The sequence below is a fragment of the Eublepharis macularius genome, chromosome 11 (genome assembly GCF_028583425.1).
Source record: "Eublepharis macularius isolate TG4126 chromosome 11, MPM_Emac_v1.0, whole genome shotgun sequence".
Taxonomy (NCBI): Eukaryota; Metazoa; Chordata; class Lepidosauria; order Squamata; family Eublepharidae; genus Eublepharis; species Eublepharis macularius.
This window is the reverse complement of record NC_072800.1, coordinates 87,836,833-87,862,196: the sequence shown is the minus strand read 5'-3', so window position 1 is coordinate 87,862,196 and position 25,364 is coordinate 87,836,833. Positions and strand designations below refer to the sequence as shown.

The following is a 25,364-nucleotide window of genomic DNA, read 5'->3' as shown; positions in this document are numbered from 1 at the left end:
TGACAGCCGTGCGGCCCGTTGTTTACCAAGTGCCACCGACCCTCCCATGACCCACTCTTAATTGACCTGTAATAATCAATCAATCAATCAATCTCACAGTCAACATCAAAAATAATCTATTCTATTCTCTAAAGTGCAATAAGTGACCCCCTTTAAAATGCTTTATATATGCACTGCACGTAAGTGCCTGAAAAGCGTTCACTTATTACACGTTACAGAAGAAAGATTCTTTTCGCTGCGGACCCCCCCCGGGAGGTTGGCAACCTTCGAACCCAGCCCTCCCACGCCTCTTTCCCGGGAGGCCCCGCCCACCTCTTCGCTCCCCCCCTTTCCCGTCCCCGCTCACAGAAAGCGCCTCGCGGCGAGGCCCCGCCCCTCCCCCGTCTATCGGCGAATCCCGCCCGGGGTGATTGACAGCCCTCGAGGCCCCGCCCCGTTGTTTACCGCTCGACGGGGCCTGGCCGGGCGGGCGCGCGCGGCCTAGCTTTCCCTCGCCCGCCTCCATGTCATTCCCTCAGGCGGCGGCGGCCTTCTCGCGCGCCCCTTCTCTCCCCTCGGAGGCCGCGCGCGCGGGGCCGGGCGGGGAAGGGGCCGGGGAGGCGGAGGCGGCGCTTGGCGGGCGGCGCTGACAGGCGGGCGAGGAGCGCGCCCGCCCCGCCCCGCCCCGCCAGCCAGCCAGCCAGCCAGCGGGCTGAGGAGGGAGGCTGCTGTGGCGCAGCGCGGAGAGCGACGCCGCAGGCAGGGCCCCCTCCCGCCCCGGGCTGCCTCGGACTCCCCTCAGAGCCGCCGCGGGAAGGGGGCAGGGGCGGGTGGGGGCGAGCGCGATGAGGTAATCCCCCCGGGGGGGGCGCCAGCAGGGGGAGGGGCCGAGGGGGCAGTTGCACCGCTGGAAGGGGGTCTTGGGGGGGGGTAGGTGACTTTAGGGCGAGGGGGGGATGAGGGGGCAGGGGCGTCGTTTTTTAGGGGGGGCTTATGTGGAAGGGGATTTGGGGTAGGGTCTTTGGGGGAGTGTGAAGGCTCTTCTGAAGGACAGGGGGCAGCTTGGGGGGGATTTAGGCAGCGGGAAAGGGGGGGTTGAGGTGGGCAAGCATTCTTCTCCCCCAGCCCCCTTTTTAAAATATTTTTTTTCAGCTATCCTATGGTGGCTGCTGAAGGTTTTTTGACAAATATTTTCAGCTGTCCTATGGTGGCTGTTAAGGAGGTTTTAAAAACATTTTCTGCTGTCCTACAGTGGCTGTTTCAGAAGGTTTTGGACAGATTTTTCAGCTGTCCAAAGGTGCTGTTGGAGGAGGTCTTAAAAAAACATTTTCAGCTGTCCTATGGTGGCTGTTTCAGGAGGTTTTGGGGAGATATTTTCAGCTATCCTAAAGTGGCTGTTTAGAGAGGTTTTTAAAAACGTTTTCAGCTGTCCTAAGGTGGCTGTGTAAGGAGGTTTTCAACAGATATTTTCAGCTTTCCTAAGGTGGCTGTGTAAGGAGGTTTTAGAAAATCATTTTCAGTTATCCGAAGGTGGCTGTTTAAGGAGGGTTATTTTATTTTATTTGGGTGGCTGGCGTAGGGATTTTGGAGTTGTGCCAGGTTTATTTTTCTCGTTCGGGTTGGGACAGGGTTTTTTGGCTTTTGGTGGTGTAAGTCTTTTTGGATTTGGGTCCCCCCCCCAACCGTTCCTCTCTTTTTTAAAAAAAACTCCCTCTGCCTTTGAAGAAAGAAGAGAGGACTAGGCGCTACAGAAGGGACGTGAATGCATGCTGCCTTTAATTGCAATTTTTTTATGTTTTGGGAAGAGAGGGCTTGGATTTGTTCCTAGAGTGTTTTTTTCATGTAGAAATCCGCCTATTGATTTCCTGAAAGGAAAACAAATAAGAGAACCCATAAACGCACACCGAACCTGCCTCTGGGAGGGAGATAGTCAGGTGAAAACGCGCTCTGTTTCCATGGACAACCCGTCCATTATCACCCAGGTGACTAACCCCAAAGAGGAAGAAATCCTGTCTTGCTCTCAGGATAAAGGTGAGAAGCTCTAATGTACGGGTGCATCATGCTGTTATAATGGTTGCCTACAAATGTTCATAAATGACGTTTGAGCATGCTCCTATAATGCTGCTGTCAGCGGTGTGTACGTTTGTGGCTTGAAGTTTCTGGATTAGCAGTTGCACCTTGGACCCCTTTCAGTTGGAATTTATGTAACTTGTATCCAGTGGTAAATCAAGATGTGGCTACAGTTACTGAAGTGTCTCCGTCTACATTTGTTTCAACTTCAATTGGAGGCTTGCATAAGGTTGCTGCTCTTTTGCCAGCCAGATCCTGGGCTGTTTCCAGGTTCTAGGGAGGCAGACCCTTATTGAACTTATTTGGGTGGTTTTGAAATCTCAGCATTTGGCCATTGAGGAATTGTCTTTAAGGAAGACTCTGGTGTAAACATCCCTCCCAAATAAGGATAAAATGATGGGGTCTGGAGGTATTTTGCTTTAAGGTTTGTATTGAATCCATAGTTTAGAGAGAGTGCATATATGTCATGGGTGGGCAAAGCCGATCATTTTTGAAGCAAAGATTCTAATCCTGAACAGGCAAGCCTGATTTGAAGTTGTTTCTCCAAAAGGCAGGACAGAGCCTTGATTTTTATTTTCCCTCAGCAGGAGGGAGACTTAAACTAAGAATAAGGCTGACAGATCAAAACTTCAGAAGTAAGGGACAGCTTAAAGCTGAGAGACCTGAAAAATAATGAATGTGTGTTTCAGATGCATATGGAATGATAATCCTTGAAAATTAGGGGGTTGAAACATATCTGGCTCTGACACCCACTGTGACTATGATGAAGAACGTTTACTCTCTTGAAGGGAAGAAAGAATGATAGTTATTGATCTTTCTGGAGCCTTTAAGCATTCAAAGTTATTTTTCCTGTTTGTGGATACTCATTGAAACTCTTTGCTGTAGTGTAGGTTGTCTGCTTGACTGTTTACAGTGCAGTTGAGTCTGGGTTCATGTGGGCTGGCTAGAGACAGCGGGTACGGGCTCGAGTATCCTGCCCTGTCCTAGGTCTTTAGATTTCATGTCATTTTCATCCTTATTGACCTTACTGATTTTGTAAGTTTTTTGTTTTTGCATGCCATTTATGTGAATGTGTTTTTAAACAGGGCAATAAAACTGTTATCTTAATCCAAAATTTCAAATCTCTGTAATCTGGCAAGGCTTGCTTAAAATGTGTTCCTTTCACATTGGACACAGTTCTCTCCTTTTCTGTCCTTGGAGCAAGGGGTGTTTTATATTCTTCATCATTGATGCTTGTTAATTGTGTTGGCTGTTATAATATAAAAGAATCTAGCTTAGTAAAAAGTTTGATGTTGGGCTTACTATATTAGAAATGTGTGGAATGTTTTTGCTTTTTTGCAGCCTATGCAACTGCTTCCTAACCCATAAATACTTGCTGTGGAAGAGATCATGGAGCTCATAAATGCTCACATTTGTTTCTTCTATTTCAGTGCAAGGGTGTTCTTTCCTAGAATATAAATAAATAGTGTTTACCTCATCAGTCAATTTTTGAAATCTGAGTGAAGTCTATGGGATAAGTCCCAAGTTGCCAACAGGCCTGGAGAAAAATTTCCTGTTCCTTTAATAGAGGCTTAGTGTATGGAGTTTATAAAGTTAATATGGCTGTATTATAAGGGAATGGTTCAGGAAGGTGCTTTTATAAAGGGAACAGGGCTATAAACTGTGCCACTATATATGCTATATTTTATCTGTTTGTATGAATTAATCTACCAACTGTATTGTTTTCTGCTTTTATAACACCATTTTTGCATTGTTTGCATTTCTAATACTTCTGCTTTGTTTACAATATTTGTAATCCTAGTCCTGTTGCATTTTTTATTAGTTTACAATTACAGTCAACCTGTTGATTGTATGGATTTACTCTGTGTAATGTGCCTTGAGTCTCAGTGAGAAAGGGGATCTCTAAATAAATAAATGGAGGTAAATGAAGCCTCTGTTAAAGGGAAAGCAATCTTTTTTTACTGCATTCATATTGGCAACCCTAACTATGATAGAGGGAATGATCCTCAGCTCTCTTTATCCATGGTTAACTGGTTATCAGGCTATGGGATTGCAGGCTTCAGTGACTTTCCCACATGGTCCTAACCATGGTGAAGGACTGTGTTGGAACTCGCTAAGAAAATGAGTACTGCTAAACTGGGTTCTCTGTTATGGCTGAGACAGATGTCAAGTTCAGTTTGAGTGGGAAGCGCGTGGACATGCAATCCCATGACCTGCTCCTGATCTGTCAGCTTGGTGTTGGTGTTAAGAGTGGCAAGTTAAAAGATCTATAAACCAGTTGAATATCAGCAACTCAGTATTTTGCACATTACATGAGAACAGCCTGCTCTGAGGCAGGTTAATTGGTACAAGAGTTAAACAAAGGCCAGAATGGGAGCTGCTTTTCATTGGAGCTCCTCAGATGTTTCGGACAAAGAGGGAAAAGTTGCTGTCTTTGTGGTCGTGGAAGTTTGACATGAACCTGGATGGCCACTGTAAGAAACAGAATTTCCAATTCAACGGACCCTTGGTGTGATGTGGCAAGGCGACCCCAGCATTCTTGGGATTTGCTATGGGTGCTCACTCTGAAGTAGTAGTTAACTATTCCAGGCATCCCTAGATTTGAGTGCCCGCGTCCTCCCATGAGCATGATAATCGGCAGTGCACGCACATCTCTTCCCTGGGATTGAACTGTGGTTTGGCCGTGGTAAGAAATAACAGGAGAGGCAGTCGCTATTCCTTGCCTTCTCCCAGCTACGCATATGACAAAGAGAGAGCCGCACCTCCCATTCCCTCTAAACATGCCAGAGGATTGGGAAGGGAGGGGAAATTGGTGGCAGCTGCAAATACTAGCTGGCTGGTGAACCAAGCTAATGTTTGTGGACCCCTGACCTTTATTTTTTAAATCTGCATACAGGCGTAGGGTATACAGTGAGAATATACATGTCAACAGTATGTTGCGCATTAAACGATACATGCTGCTGTTTTTGCCACATGTGTATCTTGCCACTAAGAAGCTAAAGGTGACACATTTTAGCTTTACTACAGACACGTAAAATAGAATAGGCTGAGAGAGAGACTAACTTGCTTAAGGATGCCTACTGAGTTTCATTGCTAACTTGGATTTAACAGATTCCAATCTAGCATTTTAGCAAGAGCAGCACACCAATTAATAATGTGCTTGTGTACCTGGCCAGTGTAGCCAATTCTGCCTGAGTCCAGTAGTTAGTTTTTGTTTTTCTCGTGCTGTGGTGTCATTGTACAGTGTAAAGCAAATATGGTCTGGTGTTGAAAAAGGGCAAACTTGTCAGTAAATAATGGTCAATTTTATTTGATCAGTGGGAGAAATGAATTCTTTTCAGCCAGTGGAAACAGCTGACCGCTGTTGATGTGTACTATTTCAGTTGCCCACGTCGAATTACAACAAGCTTCTATTAGAATCACACTTTAAAAATAACTTCATAAAACAAATCACTATGCATCTTCATTGGGAACATGCTTTATTGGATTTTTCAAAAACATAGATTGTTGCTAAAGTACTGAACAGGAAATCTATACATTGGAAAATAAGTTCTGAAGAAAGTTATTTTATCTTCGTATTTCTAACGGATTTATTTTTTAAAAAGTTATGCTTGGTAGATGAATGTTAACTGTAATGATCAGGTAAAGTAGGTATGTAATATGTTTGAAAATTAGGTAAATTTGGAGGTGTTGCCCATGAGAGATGATGTCAATGGGCACAGCCCCAGTCTTAAAACTTACTGTGCCAATGTGTAGGAGCTTAAAATGGGGTACATTGGGAATGTTTGCTGTGTCAGTATGAAAAATGAGTCTTGGGCATAGTGCGCTAAAGTGATAATCTTTTGGACTGTACTATCTGTGCACCAAGTTTGATCAGTAAGGGTACAGTTCTTAGTTTTTGCCTTACTCTTTGGAACTCTTTCCCCCCTGCTAAAGTCAGATCCTGAACAGTTTCCAGGAATATGGCAAACATTACCTCTCTGGGCTGATAATTAGCAATCAGGATTAAGCAAGTGCAGGGTACTTTTATCATAACAGTTTATTTTTACTTCTGTGTATATTGAGTTTTTCTCTGTTCCAAGCAGTTGGGAAGCAGGAATAAAACTGAGCTAAATAAATGCATCTAGAATTTCATCTCTTTGTGTATAAAGATAGTATATTTAAATAGAACTGTAAATGATTAAGTAATCCTCAAGTATAAAGTGAGTTTTCTATTCTGTTTATAAAACAAATTTATACACATCTTCATTACTGTAGCTCCTATAATTCAGTGGATGTCAAGAAGTCACAACTCAGATACAGCTTTCATTCCATTATGGAAGTACAAAAATGATAGCTTGTTTTGTGTGTGTCTTCCTTGACTCAGTGCCTTTTGATCAACTTCTGCATTTCTCTTGCGCTTAAATTCCAGCCTATTGGAATTTTCTTAATTGGCTTAGTATCTTTCGAAAGAACTGTCTTTCCAGAAATTGCTATATAATTAAGAACTGCTATACTGTTATTTTTTTTTAACCTGACCTTGATAGACGAGGCTAGCCCAATCTTGTCAGAACTTCCAAGTTAAGCAGGGGCAGCCCTGTTTAGTACTTGGATGGGAGACCACCAAGGTAGTCTAGTGTTGCTACACCAATGCAGGCAGTGGCAAACCATGGGCAAATCCACACTTACCGGCACAGCGCTAAGCAGGCAGAGTGAGAGCGTCTTTCTGGCGCGATTTATGACATCATCGCACCATGATGCCGCTCTCGTGGCGCGATGACGTCATAAAACGCGCCAGAAAGACGCTCTCACTCCACCTGCTTAGCGCTGTGCCGAGTAAGTGTGGATTCGCCCCACCTCTAACTGTCTCTTGCCTTGAAAACTCTGTGGGGTTGCCGCAAGTTGGCTGCAACTTCATGATAAAAAAATACTGTTCTGTAATGTGAATAACATAATTGTATGTAAATACAAGTTGTCTTTGCAAAATAAATATGCTTTCTAACAACTGAAGCATTTAAGCATAAAACACACAGAAATAATCTATGCTAGCACCTTTACGCGTTCTTGATGTCGTCTCTGATCTATCTGAAATAGAAAATTAGTGCTGTATACTACATTATAAGCATAGCGTTTTATAACATTCAGACCGAATTAAGTGTGGAGGGAATATTCTTTCCTGGCACTTTCTAGAGAGGCTGTTGGGTACTCAAAGTACAAGAAGCCTTAATCTGAATGAATTGGAGTGCACTGGAGTTGGGGAATGTCTTGAGCTAAAGAAGTTTAAATAGGTTTTCAAAGTATATACAGAAATGCCCAAGTAAATATTGAGGTACTGATTTTTTAATGATCTCTCAAGATGTATACTGCAAGGCGTAGAAAATATATTACCATAAAATGTCTTTGAGAGGTAAAAATGTATACAAATCTTACGCATTCTCCTTTTTCAGTTTTTATGTGGTTAGGAGTTTTGCAGATGGCAGTTATCAGTTGTGAGGAAAAGCAATTGTAGATGTGTGGTACTTAACTTTTGTGTTTAGTAAGAAGATCTACACTGTCGTTTAGTATTGACTAGGAGTCAAGCTGTTCCAGAATAGTCAAAAGTGCCCTTCTTTCTAGGCTGTACTTACCTTGCATTAATGTTTACGATTCATATAGAATATTCTTAATTCTTTAAATAGACATAACTAACAGATTGATTTGCAATAACCTAGAAGTATAATCCAGTAAATAAATCTTAAAGCGATTGGTCGTACATAGATTTTTTTTTTTTAAGATTATTTACTTGCCTACCTACTGATACTATATGATTAACATGTAGGAGCTTAAGACGTCAAACGCTCTTCAGTGGAATATGGGTCTCATATAATATCCAGAAAATAGAGAGTTGATGGATGAAACTTGTGAAAAGGTGCGGATAGTTTTCATCTCAACAGTCTTAAAATTATATACAAAACAGAGCTCTCTCCTAGCGACTTTCTGCAAACTATACAAAACTGAATTGAATAAGAGGGCTTTTTTTCACAGGTTACAGGACTGTGCTGTAAGGAAGTGGTTCAGAGAGATGCGCTGGTAAAGGGCTAGGTCTCTAGACTATGTTACTGTGTACTGTCCATTGGTGTAAGTATACTCCTATTGGATAATTCCACATGGTTTAATATGTTATATCAATTTGCTCTGTTTGTTTCAGCATCGTTTTTCAGCTCTGTATTTGATTTCCGCTTTTTTCAGATTCCTGTATCCTTATCCTGTTGTGTTGTTTATTGTACGTTCTAGCTGGTGATCATATTAACTTGTACTGTGTAGTCCGCCTTGAGTCTCAGTGAGAAAGGCAGATTATAAATAACAGGAATAAATGTATGCAGTTTTGCAAATTTCTATGCTCCAGAAGGCACAATCAGAGCTGGGATAAATGGAAAATGCATAAATGGGGTGGGGGGGATGCAGTAATTCTGCCTGTTCGGTTCCCAGGAATCTGAACAAGCATGAAGCCAGGGAGCTCTCATCTTACCAAGCTGTTGGGGAAAGAAGGGGGAAAACCACATTGCTTCCTCTCAGGGACTTGATCTGACAGGTCCCAAGCCATTGTGGCTTCCCCTTGTATCTTACTGAGGAGAAGAGAAAGGGAAAGCCCCAGACATGTAGCTGCGGCTCTTTCAAGACTGCCAAAATGAAGTTGTGTTAGATACACGCTGTTGTATTTACACGCCCATAGCTTGTTAACGTTAAAGTGGCTTCAGGATTGATATCACTGCACAGTTAATCCAGCTATTATGTGAACTTGGTATTCTTCTCATGATATAGTTGGTGTTTCTGAAACTGGCCTCGTTTTCCTGCAAAACAGTCTCCCCTTGACTTTGTATCTTAGATTTTGAAGTACTTACCCAGCTTTTAAACACACTCTTTTATAGTTACCAGATTGAGGGGCAGGGAGGGTCTCTAAAAATATCTACCTTCTTCTGAATGTTGAAAACAAAGTCACAACACACTTCCATGATAAGTAATTTGCGGCGGGGGGGGGGGAGGCCTTTAAAACTGTAATTTGCATATTTTCCACTGATTGCATTGCATGCTTAGCACTGAATACTTGTTTTGTGTCTTCACTCCAGCCCTCAATAATGCTGCTTCTGAAAAGCAAGTGTGAATCTGTTGTAAGGAAAGGGTTCTTTTCTGTCTTTTGTCTCAAGTCCCCTTCCTTGAATGCAGATCTGATTGGTTTTCTTGTTGATAGATTTGTATACAGTGTATGATACGATATGATTTCAGCATTTGGAAATCTGCCTGAAGCTGTTAGAAGCCACCCCACCCCGCCATGTTTTTGTTATTTCACAAAATGCACAAAACATAATTGTTCAAGAATTCATTCTTACAGAGGGAGCAGAGCTGTGGTATAATGGATCAGCTCAGGAGGTGACCTCTATTAGGGATAATCTCTCCCCCTCCCACTTCCCCCAGCCCCACTGCATTATGTTGTTTTACTATTAGACGCAAATATTATCGCATTTTCAGTGCAATGCTAAATTGTGTTACTCCAATCTAAGCACATTGGTTTCAATGGGTTTAGACTGGATTAACTCTTTTTAGGATTGCACTGTTTGTCATCCACTTGCTGATTGACCAAATGGTTTTGTTTTACTAGGAATCATTGCTGCTTAAATGTTATCATTCAGAGGTTACCATACTTTGTCATTGGCTTGCTACTGATTGACAGAATAGTTCTGTTGTAATCCTCCTTGGGTCCCAGTGAGAAAGATGAAGTATATTGGATAAGACTAAATGAAACAGAATACAGAGCTGAGATCTTGTGCTGGTTGTAACCAGGTTCATATTTGGAACAAAGTTGTGTAACAGAACAGAGTTGGAAAAATATACTTTGCAGTTCTGTTTGCGGTTGGCATAACAGTGCTTAATTAAAGACGGCTAATTTGGATGTGGTTGTGTTTTTGATTTTTGTATCCATTTATTTTCCATGGGACTGGCATGTGCAACTAAACACTGTTTTTGTGCCTCCCCTGAGCGTGTTTTAAGTGGGTATTCAGCTGTAGTCATTTCAATCTAAGAAAGCAGAAAACTTGGAGAAAATTTGCAGTACTTTCCTATTGGGGAGTAGTGGAAGTTTCAGGTGGGTAGCCATGTTGGTTTGCAGTTGAACAGCAAGATTTAAGTCCAGTGGCACCTTAGAGACTGAGAAGATTTTCAAAGTGTAATCGTTTGAGAGCTTACAGAGCTCCCTTCTTCAGACACGAGTAGGAATCTCAGGGATCTCTATTCCTACTCTTGTCTGAAGAAGGGAACTCTGTCTCTTGAAAGCTTACACCACTGGACTCAAAGTCTAGTAAAAGTAAAGTAAATTTAGAAATTTCTAGAGAGATGGGAAATGGGGAGTATATGGAAGAAACTAAATTATTAAACTGGATAAACTGTATTGGATAACACTGTAAATTGATCTGTTGTATGTTGTAGAAGGGATTTGATTTGAAGACTAACAGTACAATCCTAACAGTACAATCCAGTACAAGGTGTCAACCTTTTGAAGCCTATTGGCGTCAGTGGATTTAGGTTTGTACTGTAAGTACTGGAAGCATACGTTCATGCATCTTACCCTCCCTAGCATCTTACCTGGCACTTTTTTTATTCTAATGTACTAGCATTGAATATGATGTGTGTGTGTGTGTTCATCTTCGTTCTTCTGTGCAGCCCCATGTTGGGACTGTGCATGTGCAGGCCTTCTTGGGAGAGAGATTTCTAGCTCTAAAAGCCTCCAAGGGGCACTCCACCAGGGCCGTGCATGCACGGCAGTTTCTCACCCGAATGCTGCACCGTCTAACAGCGCCCCCGAAGTCCCTCAGTTCTCTCTTCGCCACCAGTGAGAGAGGTCTTCTTGCTCCATCGCTTTGCTCTGCTTACCTTGATAGTTGATAGTTTTCATAGTTCTTTGGTAGTTTAATAGTTGTTAGTTAGTAGTTTCTTCATAGCTGATAGTTAATAGATTTCTATATATATATATACCATTATGTCACAGGAAGTGCTATTCAGAAAATGTTCTAAATGCAACACTAAGATGTCGTACTCTGACGAGCACAATCTGTGCCTACCATGTTTGGATGAATCCCATAATATAGCAGCTTGCCACCGCTGTCAGTGCTTCACTCCCAAGGTGCACAGTGATTGGGCAGCACTTTGGGAAATGGTCCTGTCGGGCTTCTCCAGGCCAGCTAAGTCTTCTGCTGAGCAGGACCCAACCGCCTGCCTGGAGACCTCAGTTCTGAAGGCAAAGTGTTCTGTCCATCAGCAGCTTCTGTCCATTCCGTCAACTTCATTGGCTCCAACAGTATCAGGAACCGACACAGAACCTAGACACAGTTCAGGCTCTAAATGGTACTCCTTGGAGTCCAGGGCTGAATGCGCCTTATCGGAGCTGATCCCTACGAAGGCTAAGGCCAAGACTAAGCATCAGAAGAGGCCTGAGTCCACCCCCTCCCATCAGAGCAAACACCATTCAGCTTCATCCACTCCTTCACTAATCATTGAGGAGGAGATTCTGCACCCCCCACCAACTCCATCACCTCCACCTACTCCTACCCTGCATATTGCGGAGGAGGAAAACGAGACCCCAGGAGACAACCTGGTGCATCTATTCACCCCAGATCCATCTCTGGGTCCACAGTCACATACAGATCTGACCCTACCGATTCTGACAACTTCCTCGGTTCCAATGCCCAGAGCCTCAACACAATCAGTTCAGATGCAGCAGCATGTGCTTGTTTTGTGGGCACCACCTTTGGTTCCACCCAATCGGTTCTGATTCCATGGCAGTGTGTTACCCAGTATTAACAGCCAAACTGGCAAGATTTCATGGCTTGGCTTCAGTTTGCCCCACTCCTACCGATGACTTCGACTCCGCCAACAATGGCTCCAAGACTACCCTCGGAATCCATGGGATCATCATGCCACTTTCTAGCACCTTCAGTGTCAGAATATGAAGAGGAATTAGACACTGTGTCACAGTCAGGCAAGATCTCTGACCTGGCCTCAGACCCTTCGCCTGAAGAAGTAGTGGGCGGCCCAGCATCTTCATCACCTATGGAGGTCTTTAGGCTCTTCTCCAAGCAAATGCTCAGGATGGCCAAGGCTTTGGAGTTGGATGTGTCCTCATCCACACAGAAACCAAATAGCAAAGTGCTTCATGCTCTCCACTCTGACACTCCTGCATCAGTGGCCTTCCCTGCGGTGGAGGATCTTCTAGACGCAGCCCACAACATATGGGAGAAGCCGGCATCTACCCCTGCCACGTCACGCAAGATTGAGGGCTACTACAAAATGAAGCAGCAGGATTGTGCGTTCTTATTCAGTCACCCACACCCCTCCTCCTTGGTGACGGAGGAAGTCCAGACAAAATACAAGTTCGGTTCCCATTCCTCTCCAAGTGACAGAGAGGGATGCAAGCTAGACACATTAGGGAGAAAGATCTACTCCTCAGCCACTCTGAACTTCCGAATTTCCTACCAGGCCATTATGGGCTCATATAACTTTGGGACAGACTCTGCTTACGCCTCCACTCTTCCCGAGGACAAGAGGGCCTTGGTAAAGGTGCTTCAAGGTGAGGCCTCCAGGCTGGCCAAGCAACAGATGTCTGTGGACAAATATGAAGCTAATTGTGCTGCTAGGACTATGGCCTCTGCTGTAGTCCTACGAAGACACTCGTGGCTAAGGTCCACCACACTGACATGCAGAGGTCATCATCTTGTTAATTTTTGAACAGATTAGCCCCCTTTACTGCACAATGGGAATAGACCACAGAAACTCCTGGGTGCTTGCCATCATTAGAAATGGCTACCGGTTGTACTTTACTGAACTGCCCCCTCCCCCGTTTTTTCCAGGGAGATCGACATGACCCTCCACTGAGCTCCAGTCAGCCATTTCCAAGTTATTAGACACAGGAGCTATCCAAAGGGTGTCTCTTTGAGTCTCAACTTGGCTTCTACTCCAAGTATTTCTTAGTTGATAAGAAAGGAGGGAGAGTCAGACCGATCGTGGACTTAAGACATCTAAATTCTTTCACTGAAGTTGAAAAGTTTTGAATGCTTACAGATTGATATGTTATATATGTAATGGTTATTGTTTATTTGTTCTTTGTTAATAAAAGTTAATAAAACTTGGAAAAAAAAGTTTTGAGTGCTAATGCTGTCTAGTGTCACTCAATTTTTGGAAGAGGGTTCATAGCTGGCAGGCTTACACCTGAAGGATGCCTATTTCCACATCGCAATTCACCCCGCCCTTAGGAGATACTTAACGTTTCCAATATGGTGATGAGACCTTCCAATATGCAGCACTATCTTTTGGCCTTTCATCAGCCCCTAGGGTATTCACCAAATGCATGGCAGTGGTTGTAGCCGCCCTCAGGTTCCGGGGTTGCATGATCTATCCCTATCTGGACAATTGGCTCCTAGTCACCCAGTCCAGGGATGATCTGACGAGGCAGATTAACCTCACCACGCATACCCTAACCACACTTGGTCTCCTGATCAATTGGAAGAAGTCATGCCTTGTTGCCACCCAGAGTATACAGTTCATCAGAGCCCTATTGGATGCCTCAAAAGGGTAGGGCCTTCCTACCAATGGATAGGGCTGCCGCCTTATGCAATCTGGAAGAAAGATTTAAAGTTAGATGCTTTCAACCAGTCAAGGCAATACAGAGGCTCTTGGGCCTTATGTCCTCCATCACCTGCATTGTCCCCTTTGCACGCCTCTTTATGAGGCCTTTCCAAAATTGGTTCATCCAGAAATTTGATCCTAATAGGCAACCTCAGTCCTTGCACATTTCCATTCCCCATACCATATTAAGGTCTCTGGAAAGATGGACTGTATGGGATAACCTGCTCAGAGGTGTCCCCTTTGGTTTCCAGGCTCCAGAGGCCATTGTCACGACTGACGCTTCACTCCTGGGGTGGGGAGCACGCTGTGGGGAATCACCGATACAGGCTACTTGGTCTCCAGCTGAAACCTCGCTCCATATAAACATCCTGGAGCTGAGGGCAATACACTATTCACTTCTTTTGCAGGTCTCCTACGAGGGAAGAGGGTCCAGGTGCAAACAGACAACACCACAGCGCTTTATTACCTCAACAAACAAGGAACCATGTCACTGACACTGTGCAAAGAGGCTACACATTTTTGCCTCTGGGCCATCCAAAACAATATGCCTCCCCAAGTCATGCACATCACCAGAGCTACCGACTCTTTGAGCAAACTCTTCGGACCACATCACGAATGGTCGGTCAACAACAAATAGCTGCACAAAATTTTTTCTATGTGGGGATTTCTGGAGGTTGACCTTTTTGCCACCTCAGACAACGCCAAGGCCACAAAGTTTTGCTCCCAGGCTGGGTCAGATCGCAACTCCTTGGGACAGGGGAACATTTTCCGCCTTTCCGCCAATCCCCTTGCTACCCGAGGTCCTCTGCAGGATCAGACACTATCATACATGTTGCATCCTGATCGCCCCTTTTTGGCCCTGTTGAGACTGGTTCCCTCTCCGCTGGGAGATAGCTGAGGGTTGTTTCTGACACTTCCCACGAGCACCAGACCTCCTGCACCATGATGTAGCCTCACTCAACCTCACAGCATGGTTACTGTTTCCAGATCATTCCAATTCTCTAATTCTAAGGAAGTGACAAGAATTTTACTAAATGCTAGGAAGCCATCCACCAGGGTTTCCTGCAAACACAAATGGGATAAATTCACGGCCTGGGTGAATCAAAAGGGACGCTCTCCTTTCACCTGTCCCATACCAGTGGTGGTTGACTATCTGCTCTCCCTTCTACATAGAGGTTTAATGGCTTCTTCCGTTAAAGTGCATTTGGCTGCAGTTTTGGCTTTTAAGAGTTTTCTAAGCTATACATTTAGGCTTCTCCTTTCTTTTGACTACAGGAATAGTCTTTGCACATTCTTCCTAGATAATACCTCAGGTTTCAGCCCATAGTTCTTCTGGCTCATGATCAGTTAATGCAATCCTAAGCAGAGTTACTCTACTCTAAGCCCATTGAAGTCAATAGGCTTAGACTGGAGTAACTCTGCTTAGGGTTGCACTGTTAGTATTGCAAATCTGTTCCTTACCTGGTCTTTAAATTTTTCAGGAATATTATTTAGATTGTATTTGGCACTACGATTCTTTTAGTGTTTCTCTTCAGCAACTCCTAATTTGTATCTCATCAGTTCCCGGTCTTGTTTTAGCAGAGAGAATAGAGCTTCTCCATCTTCTGCTTCCAATTATGTAATCTACTTGGGTCTTGTATTGGTCACCCGGCGATTTCCATGTATACAATCATCTTTTGGTTGCCTGAAGCATGTGTTAGCAATGAACAGGTCACTGGCTTCACAAAATTCTGTGATTGTTGTGGATTTTCCGGGCTGTATTGCCGTGGTCTTGGCATTGTAGTTCCTGACGTTTCTCCGGCTGTGAAAGCCTTCGACAATACATAAAATTCTGTGAGTTGCTCTCTTGCTTCATTTCATGATCCTAGTCCAAATTTTCCCACTAAGTTTGATTCTGCTTTGTCTCCTACTTTTACGTTACAGTCACCTATGATTATGAGCATATCTTGTTCAGGTGTATGATCAATTTCTTCTTGGACATTTGTGTAAAAGTTTTCAATTTCTTCCTCCTCTGCATCTGTAGTTGGAGCATAAACTTGAATGACGGTTATGTTAACGGGCCTTCTTGAAGTCTGATTGATGTTACTTGGTCAGACTTTGCATTGTAGGTCTTAACTGCTTGTTCTATGTCTTGCCTTACTATTAGAGCAACACCATTTCTTTTGAGTTTGTCATTTTCACAGTGAAACACTATTGTGTTTTTCTGACTGATAATGTCCTGAGTCAGTCCACATTTGTTCACTCACATCCTGAACTGCAATTTTTAAACATTCCCTTCCTTGTTTTATGATTTCTAGCTTACCTGGCTTCATGCTTCTCACGTTCCATGTTCCTGTCATGTGTGTCGCACGGCTTTGGATGTGCCTTTTGCATCTCTCTATTCACTTCCACAACTGCACATTCTTTAATTCAGTCCTATCATTAAGAATAACGCTATTCGTACTTGACCTCAGCTCCTCCCCAGTAGCCAATTGAGTGCCATCCGCCCTGGGGGTCCTGTCTTCCAGCACTATATCTTTTTTCATTTTGGATTGTCTCATCATAGGGCTTTCAAGGTAAGAGATTAGCAGAAGTGGTTTACCATTGCCGCCTTCTGCTGTGCAGTACTAACCAGGGTTAGTTGAAGTGACACAGCCGTTGTCTGTGAAAGATCCTCCGCCAGTGTCACCTTCCACTACTGCTGCTGCCCAGTAGCTAACGTTCAGGGATTCCTCCGCTCCCATCTCCATTGGAACATTCAGTTCTCTTCTGCTGACGTGACCGTTGATTCCTGAAGGTGGTGGATGCCTCTTAGTCTGGTGTCTCAGCTGTGACCATTCTGCCTTGAGTGACTCTTCCAGGAGTTTAGACTCTTGACCAAGCCTGTGCTCCTGATGGCGCTGCTCTCAGCTTCATTGACACACTCAAAGCCCCTCACCACATTAAGGTGTGTATCCAAGAGGAGTGTGATATAGGCAACTATTTTAGATTTTTAGCTGAAACAATGGAGTAATGTTCAAAAGTAGTGATGATAACCTACCTCAGTTCTATGTATTCAATTCCCACTGAGATATTCAGGATTTAAGAACATACAGTTCTCCATTAGATCGTAGACAGGCATTGCTATACAGTAACTGGAGCTGTGAAATGTCACATTTTTCACCATATGGAGGGATATTTTGCCATTCTAGCTAAATTTGTGTGAACAATGATATGCCTAGTGGAGCACATATACCTAATGTTAACAGAGTTCATCACCTTTCCCCACATTTTTGTCTGACATCCCCCAAATATATTTGAATAGCCAACAGTAGTATAACTGCGCTTATTTACTGCTGTTCTAGACAGATCAGTGCCTCACCCAGAGTGGTGAACAAAGTCAGTGTTACTATTATCCCCACAATACAGCTGGGGAGCTGGAGCTGAGAGGAGTGGCTTACCCAAGGCCACCTGCTGAGATCATGGCAGTAGTGGGATTCGAACCAGTAGAGTGCTGATTCTTAGCCGAATCTCTTATCATTGTGCTACAGCAGCTCTATTACAGAAGATTTTGTATATCATATTTTAAAAAATCATACAAATGATAATGGACTAAAATCATCATTTTTATTACATGAAGTGGATCTCCCTGTGGACTGTGGCAATTCTTGCTAGATGTAATATTACCAAGCCACTGTTGTTTCTTTCCTCGATTAGGGAATATCTTTTGTACTTCTGTGTGGATAAAATTTGCACTCCTTTTTGGTTCTTCCTTGTTATTTTCCAAAATGACATGGGTTAAAGATACAAACAAGTTGTTTTTGAGCAGGTTTTTGAGGTGTTTCACTGTCTTCAGCAGCGACTCCTTCTTTAATCCAATGGTGGGGAAGTCCCTGTATGTGCTGAGAGGGCCACTGATTTGAAGGACAACAGTTGGATTATAAGAAGAGCCCTACTGGATCAGACCAGTGATCCATCTAGTATAGCATTCTGTTTCATGCTCTGACCAACTGTCTACTCTAGAGGGCCAACAAACAGCATAGATACCAAGGCTTTCCCCTAACATTGCCTCCTAGCGCTAGTATTATGGGCAATGTAAGGGCAGCATCAAAGAATTCACCATGTGGGTAGCTCACCCACGTAGCTATGCAAACTGCACGCAGTTTGTTTCATGTGGCTTATATGCATTTTCCAGCATATGATTTTTGGTGCATCATGTTTGTCATGTTCTGAAGTGGCCCTGAGAGTACGGGACTAGGATTCTTTTCTCTTGAGCTTCTTTGTATGCCGGAGAATGTTAATGTCAATGAATTACAGGGCTGACTATCTCTCCTCCCCTTGCGACTAAAGAAACTTAAACTCTAAGGTGAAAAAAAATGTTATACTTATGCTCAAAATGTTAATGTAGCTTGCATTTTGTTTGATAGGCATTTGTTAAACCTTGTTATGACCCTTGTGCATACATACATTTGCACATAATTGCAGCCATTTTTCACCATTTGTCTAGTGCATCTATTTTAGGATATTCGAGCACGGACTGTGTATCGTTGATTTTTGAAAATCCAATGCGTATCCAACTATACACTTTTGAAGACTTGATGACAGTTAAATCTTTAGAAGATTGAGTTCTGCTAATCCCCTCCTTTCACTACAGACCACCCCCCTCTGTCCTCTGTGCTATTCCTGAGAAACTGAACAAAATTCATGAATGTGTTTTAGAGGACTGCAGCGGGAGGGAGAAGCAGGGAAGTCCTGCCCCTCAGAGTGTGAGTTGACTGGGTACACGCTACCCTGTTTAACTTCAGTAGAGGCAAATTTAAAGTTTAGCCAGGTGACCTGAAGAACTTTGCCAGTCCCTATCTTGTGTGCGGTCAGAACATAAGGTTTAGGAGTTTTATATGGCATATGAATTTGTTCAGGCCAGGCAGTGCAAATTATAGGCTGTCTTGGTTTGAAAATCTAAATCAAGACCCAGAATATGGAGGATGATGGCACCCTTGCCTTCAGATGTGGATACTTCCCAGGCACATCTGAAGCAAGCATATAAAAGGCTGTGTGGGTTGGAGCAGTGTCTCAAATCCTTCTGTTGCTTTTACCCCCTCCCCTTTCCCCTGAATCATCCTTCTATCTAATCGTGAAAGCGAAGCTGGCTGGAGAAAAACTGATTATGGGGATGGGAGAAGTGAAGAAAGCTGTATGGTTCAGGAATGGAAGGTGGGAAAGGGCTGCTCATCCTGTCCACAATGCTAAGTCACTTCACTGCTTTGCATGTAATTGGGTTAGAGTTATAGATAGAAGATGCTACAGCAGGTAGGCAGCTGGGTATATTCTGGATCGCCTTGCCCCTACTCACAGGGAAATTTGGTACTGTTGTAGTGGAAGGCTGCAGGCTTTTTAAAGTGTATATGTATAAAAGGCAGAGTTAATAATTGTAAAATTATACTTCAGAAGGGGGTTTGAAGAGGTGAGGGCAGTGGAATCAATAAATGTAGTGAAGCTGGAGCTTATTCTGCATACCTTATACTACTTAGATGATAATCAGTGGTGTGACATGCAAGAATAACAGGTGCCACCATCTTGGAAGGATCTGGCGCTAGGGAGTGCTTGATCACAATACAAAGAAATCAGTTGTATACCAGTGGAGGTAGCTGTGTTCATCTGTAGTAGCAAACATAACAAAGGTATTTTATCAAGGTATTGCTCAGTCTACCTGTTACTCCCAACTCTTCGTCTTTTGCTCCTGGATATGTAGTTCCTCAGCTCTCTTGAATCTCCTACAGCGGGCATTAGATTTTACTTGAATTTCCATGAATTGTTGTTTGGTAGCATTCCAGGGGAACCTGCCGCTCAGCTGATTTGTTGTAGGTTTCATAGCCAGCTCTTCAACTCTTCCAGACCCTGTCTGACAAACCGCCAGATTCTCCAACACCAGTTTTCAGTTGGCTAAGCCCAAAGTTCCATGAAGGGTCATTATAAATTTTACCTACAGCTTTGTTCTTCAGTGACACCCATCCCCACCCTTTTTCTAGGAAAAAGCCATTCCAGTCAGGTTGCTCTGATTATCTTGGAACATTCACAAACCATTGTATTTCCTTCTATGCGATTATAAGGGCTTTCTCACAAACTCATATTGCTGAAAAATGAATACACATTTGCTGCACATAATTTATATAAGTTGAGGTTTTGCTTGCATTGAGGGGAAATACTGCATCTTCCAAGTGTGCTATTATGTACCTTGGGAAATTATAATACTTCCCTTGGAGAATTATCGCAGAACTGTGATGCTATGCACCGACGAGCTAGGCACCAATAACCAATTCCCCTCTCCCCGCATGTATTTATTTTTGTGACTACTGTGTTCTAACATTGTTTTTAATTCTGTGATGACGCTCACCTACTGTGTAATACAAGTTTACTTCCTGCCTCAAGCCATTGTATGCAAAAGGTGTATCACATTGTCACTGGACCGCCGCTTCTAGGAGTATTGAGCACGTTTTGTCTGTCCTCGGAACCCTGTCATAGCTGTGCACTTGTAAGATCTCGGCTTCCTTTCTTTAAAGTAGTTGTCACTGCTGCTCTGGGCATTGCGTGTTTCTGGCAGCTTGACAAGAGGAAGCTATTGACTGGACTTGTAAGGATCTGGGCAGAAGTGCTATGAGATTCCTACAAATGATCAGATTCCTTGCATGTTTTGAGTGTTCCTTTTTAAGATGTCTGGAGAAGAGTTTTGGACAAAATAAGTAAATGACTGCAACTAGATTTTTTATTGTCTCTGTTTCCCCCTTTGTTATGAATGTGTTCATGATCTGGGGTACCTTTTGTCACGCTTGGTTCACATCTTGCAAAAAAGGAGCATGTCCTCAAGCATCATCATCATCATCAACAACAACAAAAAAAGTCCTAGACCTAGATGAATACAGTGGATAACAGTTAATACAGTGGGTAACAAATACCATAATACAAAAGTGTACGATACCTGATAATGCGTAGATCTATTGTTGTTGATTTTGTTATTTGGTTCACATTTTGGAAATATGAGCTGCAAATCTCTTAACACATCCCATTTCTGTCCTCCCTACCATGTATCTTTTAAATATTGCTGCACAGCTCTGACTATAAAGTGACCTGATGTTCCTTAGCTTGCATCTTTCCTCTTAATTTTGTTTCTTGCTCTGACTGCATAGGGAGATTTTTTTTTCATTGACAGAATCATTACTGCTCCATTAACATTGTTCTTCCTTTGACCCCTCTCTGCAGGAAAACTATGATGTTAGTGTACACTGCTGACTTACAGGTTATCACAAATATTAGCTGTTAGAAAAACGCTTTGAATGGATGTTTGTGTATGATTATATTCCATAAATTCTGCTAAGTTTGATCTGGTTGTGGCAGATGTTAGTGTTGTATACTTCACTTAGCAAGCCAGATTGGCTTTGGAAAACAGACTATGACTTAATTTGGATGAGAGCACCATAAAAACAGGATATTACCATGCACTCCCAGCTGCTGCAAGAATTATCCATTGTTATACCTGTCTCACAGCATGGGGTTAAATTGTTTACCTGAATAATTTAGAGTGGTACAGTAGATTATTTAAATGTGTGATGTCTACATAATATGAAGAACTTTTGATGCCTCCCCTCTGCCAGTGCTTATTTTTTGTTTCAGGGCCTGAAAGAAGTGCAGGTAGAAATCCTACTTCAAATGTGTGTGTTATGTGCCATCAAGTCACTTCTGACTTACAGCTACTTTATGAAACATCCTTCAGAACATCCTGTCATTAACAGACTTGCTCAGATCTTGCAAACTGGAAGACCTGGCTACCTTTGTTGAGCCAAGCCATTGCATTTTGGGTCTTCTTTTCCTACTGCCTTCTACTTTTCCTAGTATTACTGACTTTTCCAGAGAATCTTGTCTTCTCATGATGTGACCAAAGTACAATAGCCTCAGTTTTGTCATTTTTGTTTCTAGGGAGAATTCAGGCTTAATTTGATGTAGAACCTGCTTATTTGTCTTTTTGGCTGTCCATGATATCCATAAAACTCCTCTGGCACCACATTTCAAATAAATCAGTTTTCTTCTTGTCAACTTTCTTCACTGTCCAGCTTTCACATCCATACATAGTAATGGGGAATACCGTAGTGTGGCCTATCTTGATCTTGTTTCCCAGAGAGACATACTTATCTTTAAGGATCTTTTCTAGTTCCCTCACAGCTGCTCTTCCAAGTCTCAATATTCTTCTGATTTCTTCAGTGCAGTCTCCCTTTTGGTTGATGATTGAGCCAAGGAATAGAAATCTTTAACAATTTCAATTTGTTCATTATAATTGTGTAATTCCTCAATAGTAATTGCTTTTGTTTTCTTGATGCTCAACTGCTTTGGCACTTTCTCCTTTAACCTTCGTCAGTAGTCATTTCATCTTCACTATTTTCTGCCAGTAATATTTCAAATTGTTCATGTTCCTTTCACCAATTTTCACTTCAGCTTCTTCTAAATCTAATCCAGCTTTATTTATAGTATTTTGTCCTAACAGTAGCCAGAGTACAGGTTGCACATTAAAACAAATAGATGTTGTGGCACACTTGTTACATTTAACACCACCCATAGCTTTTCCTGATCCACACAGTCGAAAACTTTGCTGTTATCTAGAAAACACAGGCTTATTTTCTTCTGAAATTCTCTGGTATGTTCCATTAGCCATTGTTAATTTGCAAATGTGATCTCTAGTGCCTCTTCCTTTTCTGCATCCAGCTTGAACATCATGCATTTCTCATTCCATATATGGTAAGAGTCTTCATTGAAGAATTTTGAGCATCACTTTGTTTGCATGGGATATTAATATGATGGTCTAATAGTTGCAGCTCTCTTTGGCATCTCCTTTTTTTGGAGTTGGAGAGTTGATTGAGTGTTTCAAGTCTGTGGGATATTGTTTTGTTTTCCATATTTGTTGACATATCCTTGTTATGAGTTTGATGGACCCAGTTTCTGTAACTTAAAATAGCTTTATTGGTATACCGTCTAATCCTGGTGATTAGTTTCAACTAATTTCTTTGAGTGAAACTTCCACTTCACTTTCTAAGATTGCAAGTTCTTCACCAAAAGATTCTTCTCGAGAAATCTGTTATCCTTCAGTTTCTTCTAAGTAGTTCTTCTGTGTATTGTTCCCACCTTTCCTTTATTTTGTCCTGATCAGATCCAGCATTTCCATGTTGAACTTTCAGCATCCCTAGCTGGGATTTGAATTTCCCTTTGATTTGCTCGATTTTGTGGAATAGATCTCTAGTTCTTCCTTTTTTGTTGTTCTCTTCGATTTCTTTGCACAGCATGTTATGTTAGATCTTTGTTTCTGCAAGCAGGTCCCTGAAAAGCTGCATTTAGAATTTCTGTCTATTCTATTTCTGTCAGCTTTTACTTTTGCTTCTTACTTATCTTTAGCAATTTTAAAAGTCTCATCAGTCATCCATTGAGGCTTCTTTTTCTTTCAGCTTCCTTGGTAATATCTGGTTTTAGCCCACAGTTTTCTAGTTCACAATCAACTTAACAGTGCAAATCTTATCTTTACATGGTCTTTAAATTCTTCAGGAATATTATTTACATAATGTTTTGGCAATATTGATTCTTTTAGTGTTTCTCTTCATCTTCTAATTTTTGATATTACAATTCATGGTCTGTACCACATTCCGCTCTTCCATCTTCTGCTTCTGATTGTGTAATCTGTTTGGTTCCTGTATTAACCATCCAGTGAATTTCACTATACAATCAGTTATTAGGTTGCCTGAACATGTGTTTGCATTGCAATGAACAGGTTGTTGGCTTCACAAAATTCTGAGTTGCTCTCCTGCTTTTTTTCATAATCCTAGCCCGTATTTTCAAACAATGTTTGATTTTACTTTGTCTCCTACGTTTGTGTTCCAGTCACCTGTGGTTATCAGTGCATCTTGTTTAGATGTATGATCAATTTCCTCTTGGACACTTGTTTAAAAACTTTCAATTTTTTCCTCTTCAGCATCTGTAGTTGGGGCGTAAACTTGAATGGTGGTTATGTTGATCGGTCTTCCATGAAGTCTGGCTGATATTAATCAGTTAGACTTTGCATTATATATAGCTTTTGACGGCTTGTGCTGAATCTCGCCTCACTGTTTGAACAGCACTGTTTCTTCTGAGTTTGTCATTTCTCAAGTAAAACACTTTATCCTTTATGACTGAAAAAGTCCTTATCCATTTTACTTTAATTCACTTACTCTCAGGATTACAATGTTTAAACATTCCATTTCTTGTTTTATGATTTCAAGCTTACCTTGATCTATACTTCTCACATTCCATGTTCATATTATGTGTGTCGTACAGCTTTGGATGTTCCTTTCGCATCTATTCCCATCTGCAATAGGACATCCTTTCGTCTTTAATCAAGTCCCATCATTAATAATAACACTATTCATACGTATCCTCTGCTCTTCCCCAGCAGCCATCTGAGTGCCTTCCGATCTAGAGGTTCTGTCTTCTTCCAGCACAATATCTTCTTTCATTTTAGATTGTTTCATCGTAGAGTTTCAAGACAAGAGATGGTCAGAAGTGGTTTACCATTGCCTTCTTCCGTGCAGTACTAACCAGGGTTAGTTGAAGTGTCACTTCCATTGTCTGTGAAAGATCCTTTGCCATTGTCACCTTCCACTATTGCTGCTGCTGCCCAGTAGCTAACCTTCAGGGATTCCTCTGCTCCATCACCTTTGGAACTGTCAATTCTCTTCTGCTGATGTGATCGTTGATTCCTGAAGGGGGTGGATGCATCTTAGTCTGGTGTCTCAGCTTTGGCCATTCAGCCTTGAGTAACTCTACTAGGTGTTCAGACTTACCAAGTCGGTACTCCTGATGGTACTTGTTACGACCCTTTTCTTTCTCTTGGGTAGATTTTGTCTTTATGCCTTTTATTCTTGCCCCCTCAGGGTAGATTGCTGCCACCAGGAATTAACTTAAATTTCTCCTTTTAGTAATGTGCCTAAGGGTCAGGCTTTTTCATGGTACTGTGTGGCCCTGAGGAAAGGAATGGGATATAGGAATAACTCTGGGATTTAAAAAAAAACAAAATAAACTTTTATTTTTATAAGAAGTATATCGGTTTCATATTATTTCTAAAACTTGATGGTTTCAAAAGAGTAGTTCTCAATTCTTAAAGTTGCTTTACTTAGACTCAGTCACACAGATCTTCTCTGAGGCTTCACACACAGTTTGCCTGCTTTTGATATTAATTTCTGACTCAATTACAAGTAAGACCTTTTCTCAGGCGCACGCGCAGTTTGCCTGCTTTTCCCTGACTGAATGTTCTTTCACAAACACACAGTTCAGGCTTCCACACAGGTTATATTTCTCTCTGACAACATACACAAGCTCAGGCTGCACACAGCTTGCCTGCTTCCTCCTGACTGAATCTTTTCTCTCCACTCTCAGTCTAAAACTGCCTTCACTCCACCCACACTCTCAGTCATCAACCAATCGTATCACTCACTCATCCCTCTTTCACCCCCACTCGTCATCTATACCACACCAAGCATTTAAAGACACATACATACATTTACTTAAAATCATTACAGTACTGCCCTCAGCTTCACTGACACAATAAACTCCATGAGGATAGGTAGGTGGGTAGCCATGTTGGTCTGCAGTAGAACAACAGGATATTCCTCCAGTAGCACCTTAGAGACCAACAAGATTTTCAGAGTATAAGCTTT

General features: G+C 42.3%; 1 protein-coding gene across 4 annotated transcripts in view; it reads left to right on the top strand.

The window, feature by feature from the left end:
• Nucleotides 1-709: 709 nt before the first annotated feature.
• The window catches only part of CTDSPL (CTD small phosphatase like), a 79,530-nt gene continuing 54,875 nt past the window's right edge, over nucleotides 710-25,364 (top strand). The window contains exons 1-2 of one of the 4 annotated variants that reach the window (XM_054990879.1): nucleotides 710-829; nucleotides 1,826-2,010. In XM_054990879.1, the coding sequence (XP_054846854.1) occupies nucleotides 825-829; nucleotides 1,826-2,010 (190 nt within the window). In that variant the 5' untranslated portion in view covers nucleotides 710-824. Of the gene's footprint in view, nucleotides 830-1,042; nucleotides 2,011-8,086; nucleotides 8,146-25,364 lie in introns of those variants that run through there. The other 3 variants (XM_054990880.1, XM_054990877.1, XM_054990881.1) reach the window with 3 other exon arrangements.